Here is an 8,800-nt window from a genome sequence, read left to right as displayed (position 1 = left end):
CTCCACTTTTGGTATTTTGGTGGTTTATTAGAGATAAGAGCCTTATGGACTTCCCTGCCTAAGCTGGCTTCAAACTATCATCTTCAGATCTCTGCCTCCTGAGCATGTAGAATTACAAGCATGAGCCATTGGCACCCAGCTAAAATTAATTTTTAATGGTGTGGTATGTATTTACTCTTAAAATAATTCCACTCAATTGCTTTTAACTCTGAAAATGGTGCCAATGACGGACAGCAGCCAGTCTCTGAGATGTCTAACTTTTAATACAGATCCCAGAGTGATCGCCAGAAACCTTCTGAAAATTTTAGCACTGAGGTATATCAAGCAGCACTTCTTTCCAAAAAATACTAACTTTGCTAAGTAAGTTTTTCAAAACGAACACAAGCAAGCTCAAGGAAAGAAATTTGGTCCATTTCAGCACTTATAGTCTTTCATACTATTTAAATAAGCTGAAGAAAGCCAGATGCCGTGGCTCATTTCTGTCATCCTAGCTACTCAAGGAGGCTGAGATCTAAGGAACCAGGTTCAAATCCAGCTCTGGCACAAAAGGACCTGAGACGTTTATCTCAATTAACCTCTAGAAAATGGGGTAGGGCCTTAGTCTTGAGCTGAAGAGCTCAAGGACAGCGCCCAGGCTGAGTTCAAACCCCATTACAAAAAAAAAAAAAAAAGCGGAAGAGATATACGTTATAAAGAAATTAAGATGCCAAATTAAGTGAAGTAAGCCAGACCCAAAGGAATATACAATGGTTTCCCTCGTTTGTAAAAATTAGTACACATCTAGGACTCTCCTAGCAGAGGATTACAATAGCTCAAAACCTGGGTACATAAGGTCACATAGGATGAGACTAAATGAAAGGATTTCTAGGATATGGAAACGAGCTTTATCTTGTGTGATTGTGGTTCTTAATGTACTATGCTATTTCTCTTCTTTTTGTTGCCCGTTGGTTAATCTCATATTGTTACTGTATCTGACTTTGTTACCTGGTATATTGTATATACATTTATTTGTTTATTTGAAATAGGAGAGGGAAGGGGGAAAACCAAGATGACTGAAAGGGAGTGAGGGGAGGGAAATGGAAACAAAACCATGAGAAGGGGTATCAATGTGCGAGAAGTAATGCACCTACTACCTGGCAAATGTAACTGAAACCACTCTATACATAACCCCAATAAAAATTTAAAAAATTAAGATGCCATCCTTCTATAAGCCCCTTTAAGATTAGCGAGGCGTGTACTGGAGGATCGTGTTTATCATCCTTGGCATTCAGAAGGCTGAGATCCAGAGGATTATCGTTATAAATCTGCCCAGGCTTAAAGAAAACGTTCAAGAGTCTCTATCTTCAAAATAACCAAAAAAGGCCAGATTGAAAGTATGACTCAAGTAATAGAGTGTCAGCTAAGCAAGCTGAGCAAACATGAGACCCCCGAGTTCAGGAGGAGAGTGGATTATCTAGACCCATCTGAGACTTAGGAGGAGGTGGAGGAGATTGGATTATCCAGACTCATCTGAGCAGGGCTCAACATAATTGTAATTACAACACTTCAGAGGCTAAGATGAGAAGATCTCAGGCTCACATCCAGCCTTGGCTACACAGTGAGATCCTGTCTCAAAAAGAAAGACAAGGGCCTGGAGTTTAGTCTAGTGGTAGAGTGCTTGCCTAGCATGCCTGAGGACCCGGGTTCAATTCCTCAGTACCACATATATAGGAAAAAGCCAGAAGTGGTGCTAAGGCTCAAGTGGTAGAGCTCTAGCCTTGAGAAAGTCCAAGGGCAGTGCTCAGGCCCTGAGTTCATGGCCCAGGACTGGCAAAAAAAAAAAAAAAAAAAAAGAAAGAAAGTCAAGGACCGGGAGTTTAGCCTAGTAGTAGAGTGCTTGCCTAGCATGCTCGAAGACCAGGGTTCGATTCCTCAGTACCACATACATAGAAAAAAAGGCGGAAGTGGTGCTGTGGCTCAAGTGGTAGAGCACTAGCCTTGAGAAAAGCCCAGGGACAGTGCTCAGGCCCTGACTTCAAGCCCCAGGACTGGCAAAAAAAAAAAAAAAAAAAAGACAAAAGTAGCTAGCAATGGTTCCAGGGCCTTTGAAATGATTTACAAATGATATTTGTAAATCAGAGCTGATTTAAAAAAAATATTCCACGCAAAAAAGAAAAAAAAAGTATTCCACTTATTTTACCAGAACAGAACTCTGAAATCTTAATTCCTCTTCAGCCTAAGGCAGGAAGTAAGGAGTACCAAAAGGGAAAGGCAAGAGTCTTCCCCCCACACTGCCCCGGTATAGATCATTTGACCTGGGAACGTAAGGGCAGAACATGGTGCACTGCTACCCAGATGAGTGGTTTCCTTACTGTACCCCCAAAAGCCCACTGTTTCTTATTCTAACTGGCTCACACTACCTAAATCTGATGTAAGGACAAGGGCACATCACAAAATAGCTGGCATTAGTCCCAAAGTCCAGTGTTGAATAAACATCCAAAGTTCTTCCACCATCTGACCAGGCACGCATGTAGGAAAAAAATCCCATTCAAAGAACAGAGAGAATTTGACCACAAAGTTGCTGTTTTGTGCCTGTGTAATTTTTACTGAAAAACTGATACTCCTTGAAAAGACTGGATATGGCGTCTGTTAATAATCGTTGCACAGTAGAACTACAAATTAGCAAGTATCTAACACTATGCCTCTCCCAACTCTACTCTAAATCCATCCAATCTTGATTTTGTATCAGTCCTGGGTCTTGAACTCAGGGTCTGGGCACTGTCCTTCAGCTTTCTTGTTCAAGGTTGGCACCTTACCACTTGAGCCATAGTACCATCTCTGACTTTTTGCTAATTAATTAGCGATGAGGCTCATAGACTTTTCTGCCTGAGCTAGCTGTGAATCACCATCCTCAGATGTGTGTCTTCTGGGTAGCTTGAGCTTTTGTTTGACATCTGCTCTGCAGAAAGCAGATTCCAAAGACAACAAACACCAGGGTGCTGGAAGTCCTGAGTCAAGTCCTGGAGAGCTGCTCCATCCCCTAGGTAAGCGTGAACAGCCCTATGTAAGCTGCTCGGAGTACACTTCCTCCACCGTGAAAGAGGAAAGGCTGTCTCACCGCGCTAGCAAAGAACAAACATGGGTGAGCACGTAGCACAGGCCCTGATGATAGAGATCACGTGCTCAGCTCCAGACAGACTCTAGCTTCTAATCCTGGCCCTGCAAAGGTAAAGAAAATGGACAACGGGAAAGTCAGTCACCCAAAGGCCCTACCCTATGAACACAAGTGCCAAGCAATGTTGAAAATCACATTTGGATGTGAGTAATTAGGTATACTGTTTGGGGTTTTGTTGTTGTTTTTGTGCCAGTCCTGGGGCTTGAACTCAGAGCCTGGACACTGACACACTCTCTCTCTCTCTCTCTCTCTCTCTCTCTCTCTCTCTCTCTCTCTCTCTCTCTCTTTGCTTAAGGCTGTCACTCTACCATTCGAGCCACAGCACCATTTCTGGCTTTTTAGTGGTTAACTGGAAATGAGTGTCACAAACTTTCCTGCCCAGGCTGGATCCTCAGATCTCAGCCTCCTGAGTAGCTAAGATTATACCCATGAGCCACCAGTACCCAGCTGGATTTTTACTATAAACCAGCAGATAGCTAGGTGCTGGTGGCTTAAGCCTATAATCCTAGCTACTGGGGAGGCTGAGATTTAAGGATCACTCTTAAAACCTAGCCTGGGCAGGAAAGTCCATAGGCTCTTATCTTTACTTAACTAGCAAAAGAGCTGGGAGTGGCTCAAGTGGCAGAGTGCCAGTTTTGATTGAAAAACCAAGGGAGAGCATGAGGCCCTGAGTTCAAGAGTCAGGACCAGCACAAAAACCAAATAAGCAAACAAACAAACAAACAACAACAACAACAACAAAAACCCAGCATATATTACCCCATAGAGTAAATGTGGATAGTTCATCTCAAAAAGAACTGTTAATTTTGATTGTGATTGTCCTGCCATTTAGAATTTGAGACAGAAACAAAGTCAGTTTTATATTATTTTTTAATTTAAAATAAATTTATTAAGAATATCCCTGGTGCTTGTCCTCACAATAGAGCAAATGTCAAGGTATCTGACATTTCACCTCCTGTCTTACACAAACTGTTGACCCAGAGTGACATTTCCCATCACCACTTTCTAAAAGAACACAGGAAATTTCAAGAGTGAAGGATCAAAAGAAATTAGGAATGACTGAGCCTCTAAAACAACTTTAGTTAAAAGAAGCAAAACAAAATCATGTCTGAATGAAAAATTCATGATTCAGACGGCCCCCAAATTTAATTGGTATTAACTACGCTACTAAAGATTTTTTTTAATGCACTTAGGTAAGAGTTTTTATTTCCACGAAATTGGATCTTTGGTTCAAAATTGAATCTCCTACTAAAAACTCTGCTCTATAAAGATGAGGTAATAGTGAGGTATGCTCTTAACATTTCATTGCTGGGAATATAAATGAAATTGATCTGATTATTTGCCAAATAATGTTTCTCTAGCCAGGCTCTGTCCTGCCCTAACTGGGCTGTCAAAACAAGAATAAAAAGCAGACACTCGGTATTAAAGTTGCATTTTCTAACTGAATCTTGCAAGATTCATATTCAGCTATGGAAAGTCAGAGTGCATGGAAAATCAATTTGTCGTATAGTTTATTAGTTAAGAGGACCTTTGTCTGGAAAAAAAAAAAGCAAAGCCTAAGGGGTCAGACCTTTTGGCAAGTTGAGATATAGACTAAAATGAGAGACAGAAAACACAAACTGAATAGAACTACATGATGTTCCTTCAGAATATTGCCACTATCATTCTGATGACCTTAGTAATCTTTTTTTAAAGTGGCTATAATTCTACAGAATCTAAAACGTATTTCCTTTCTCTCTTTTCTTTTTTCTCTTACTTTCTCCCACTCTCCCTCCCTCCCTTCTTCCTTCCTTTCCCTTTCTTCTGTCTCTCTGTCTGTCTGTCTGTCTCTCTGTCTGTCTGTCTGTCTCTCTCTCTCTCTCTCTCTCTCTCTCTCTCTCTATATATATATATATATATATATATATATATATATATATATTCTTTCTTCTTTTCTGTCCTTTTCCGGTATTGGGGCTTGAACTCAGGGCCTCACACTCCCATCTGGCTCTTTTCCAATCAAGGCTGGTGCTCTACCACTTGAGACACAACCTCCATTTTTCAGATTTCTGCTGGTTAATTGGAGATCATTCTGAATTGAGGGTCCCATACAGACTTTCCTGGCTAGACTGGCTTTTTTTTCTTTTTTATTAAATAATTTATTAACATTTATTTTTACAACATATTTCAAATGTCATGTTTAACAAACAGGTATTCAAGAAGGGAATCTCTATATACAATCACTGACACATAGATTTTAGAACATAATTAAAATTAAGCTGAGGGTTTGTTTGTCATAGATACATATTACTATATTAGACTGGCTTTTAAGCAAGATCTTCTATATCATTTCTTGGATAGCTAGAATTATAGGCATGAGCCATTAGTGCCTGGCTAAGGAATATAAAATTGCTAATAAACAAAGCTTTTTGATCCTCGGTGCTTTTTTAAATTGTTCTGCAGGATGTATGATATACTGCATCCCATTTGAAGCTAGTCTTCTGACTATTACACTACTATACTCCGATAACACTAGTCTTGGAAGAATTTCCAAGTAAGCAAATATGAAATGACACTATGATAAAAAGCTATAAAAAAAAATCTCACCCTGGCTGGGAAGTGCTTGCCTTGCAAGCACAAAGACTGGGATTCGATTCCTCAGTACCACATACAAAGAAAAAACCAGAAGTATTGCTGTGGATCAAATGGTAGAGCTCCAGCCATGAGAAAGCTCAAAGACAGTGTTCAGGCCCAGGACTGACAAAAAAAAAATCTCACCCTAATATAATCACTTCTACAGAGGCTGTAGAAGTGACTTAGTGGTAGAGCACTTGCCAGGCAAGCACAAGACCTTCAATCTATAGCCAAGCACCACACACACACACACACACACACACACACACACACACACACAACCAAATTTTACTCACTGGTGAAATTCAATAGTAGAATGCTTAACTAGTAATGTGCAAAGCCCTGAGTTCAGTCCCCACGACTGTAAAAAATAAAAATAAAAATAAAAAAGTAAACACAGACAACAACAAAGAGAGAGATGTATATCCCAAATCCCAACCTTTCTTGTCAATGACGATGGAGGAAATAAACCAAATCATTACAATAACAACAAAGGAGTCTGAGTTTATTCAAGAAGTATTTACTGAGCTCTTACTATGAGCCAGGTAACATCTTAGGTGCTAGGAATATATTGCATTGATTAAAAACATAGAAAATCCCTGTTTTTCATTGTGCCTCTAGAAGGAAGGATATAAGACAATAAACATAATAAATAAGCAAATGACATAGTAAGTTAGACGGTGGTAAGTACTACAATAAAACAAAATAGAGAAGTTTTGAGAATGAATGACAAATTTTATCTGGAAAAGTTTCCAAACCATACAAGGACTAAGCCTATGTATTTGTACAGGACAAATGACATTATTTCTTGCTCTATAATATTTATGAAATGTGTGTGTGTGTGTGTGTGTGTGTGTGTGTGTGTGTGTGTGTGTGCTAGTACTAAAGCTTGAATTCAGAGCCTGGGTGCTTTAGCTTTTTCATTCCAGGCTGGAACTCTACCACTTGAGCCATGCGCCAATTCTGGCTTTTTGCTGATTCATTGGAGGTAAGAGTCTCACAGACTTTTCTGCCCAGGCTGGGTTCAAATCATGCTCCTCACATCTCAGGTCTCCTGAGTAGCTAAGATTATAGATATGAGCCATAGACACCAGGCTCTTTGTAGAATTTTCCAACCAAAATCTAAAAGGGATTTTAACAATATGAAAGTGGAATTTGAAACCTGTGAAAGGCAACTTTCATAAAAATAGATATTCAATCTAGAGTTCCTGAGGCAGTAAAAACTGTTTACTGCAGCAACAGAACCTTCAAGAGTTCTAGAGAATTCCATAATGCTGGCCACTTTACCAACCAGTCAGTCTCACAGGTCAAGTTGGCTTGAAGAAAGGCTGGTAAGGACAGACAACATGGTAGAACTCAAATAGCTTTGAGATATCTTAAAATTTCTACTTCCTTTAAAATAAAATAAAGCACCCTCTTATTTTGTTGAAGAAGGAAGAGGTCACTGAAAAGGAACACTGGAAAAGCATGAGAACGCCCCCATTCCCAGCTCCATCTTTTCTCCAACTGTTGGCAAAATGAACTCATTTGTCCTGTATCACTAACCCTAGCTCTTTCCACACTTCTCAGATGCTAACATTAAATTAGCAGGTAGATTTTTTTTTAATCCTTTGATCTCACTTCACATTTCTATTTCACCAAGCAATCAAAGCCACTAACATCTAGTGTTAGCCCATGGGTAAATTAGGTTCTCCAAGTAAGAAATGAAACCAGAGAGTAAATGATGTTGCCATCTTCAATCAGAAAGTCATTACTTTTAGCAGACTGGAGCAGAGACAGGAAGGTCTAGAATGAAGGGCCAGGAAACAGGAGTGTCCACCCCCTGGGATAGGTTTAAATAGGTCACTATGACAGCAGCCCTTTCCAGAGGTAATGGCACCATTGGGTCATGGTAATTTTCTAGAGACCCCAGCAGCCCCAGAAGAACATCTGGATATGGTTCAGATGATACATATGTCTGTTTCCTGATGTGAAGGTTCGAATCATGTTGCTCTGTCTCGTTGATTCGCCATTTTTTCTTTTTAGCTTCCTCCTTTCAAGTAAGGAAGTGTAGATAAAGTGCAAGTGGGATTCACTCCGATGTCCCATGTTTTGATAGTTGATATCCCCAAGTCTGTCAATTAAACCGCTGGCCAATGAGGATGGAGTTATTTAGCAAATGAGCTCATGTGGAGAAGAGGGTATCTGAGGTGGGTGCAGTCCTTTGGGAGGAGACGCGAAGTACCACTAACTGGACAGGGGTGGGAAGGAAGCGAACAGTAGCGGAGATTTATGGTCACTTTAAGAGGCCATCTTTGGATCAAACTCTTAAAAGAGAGTTTAAGAACCAATACTAGAATGAATGAGGCCAGCGGATTTCAGAGCAGTCAATCTTTAGCAAGGGCAGATTCTGTCTTCCCTGGATTGGGAAAAGAAAAGAAAAATAAAGCGTCAAATCTGATGAGCTTTATGTCACAAGTGTTACCAAATAAAAAAAGAAAGCCTTCAGGAAACAACTGTGTACGTATGCATGTATTTAGTGCCTGTAGTAGAGTTTGAACTCAGGGCCTCAAGCCATCATTTGGCCTTTCCAAACAAGGCTAGCATTCTACCACTTGAGCTGCAGCTCCACTTCTGGCTTTTTGATGCTTAATTGGAGATATTCTGTCCAGGGTGGCTTTGAACCGCAGATCCTCAGATCTCAGCTAGCTGAGTACTTAGCTTTACAGGCAGAGCTGCAACTTCTCATTTTATAAAGCAACTTAAGCCGCCTGGTAATTTTTCAAAAGGTGTGTTGATAGGTAAACAGTCCGAATGGTTCATAGGTTAGGTAATGTCACATATATTTCTTCCCTGCAAGACTTTTTCTTTCTGGGGCTGGGGATTAAACCTAGAGCCCTTGGCATGGTAGGCAAGCAGTCTATAACTGAGTTACCTCTTAGACCCGTAGTGAATGAAAGTGTTGTACTTCAGGAGAGAGGTAGCACACAGTGTACAGCACTTCCCATATTTGATGGGGACCAGAAAAATACCTTATCATAAACCAGCTTGGAA

At 40.3% G+C, this 8,800-nt stretch overlaps 1 protein-coding gene across 1 annotated transcript in view; it reads right to left on the bottom strand.

Annotated features, from left to right (window-relative positions):
* Positions 1-6,270: 6,270 nt before the first annotated feature.
* Positions 6,271-8,800, bottom strand: part of Egln3 (egl-9 family hypoxia inducible factor 3) — a 28,699-nt gene continuing 26,169 nt past the window's right edge. Inside the window, exon 5 of the mRNA XM_090345192.1 lies at positions 6,271-8,165. Within this exon, the coding sequence (XP_090201318.1) occupies positions 8,134-8,165 (32 nt within the window). The 3' untranslated portion in view covers positions 6,271-8,133. The remainder of the gene's footprint in view (positions 8,166-8,800) is intronic.

Source organism: Megascapheus bottae, chromosome 14 (genome assembly GCF_031878675.1).
Source record: "Megascapheus bottae isolate mThoBot1 chromosome 14, mThoBot2.hap1, whole genome shotgun sequence".
In the NCBI taxonomy this organism is placed as follows: Eukaryota; Metazoa; Chordata; class Mammalia; order Rodentia; family Geomyidae; genus Megascapheus; species Megascapheus bottae.
Note: the sequence above shows the minus strand (reverse complement) of the source record. Positions and strands in the feature narration are given on the sequence as shown.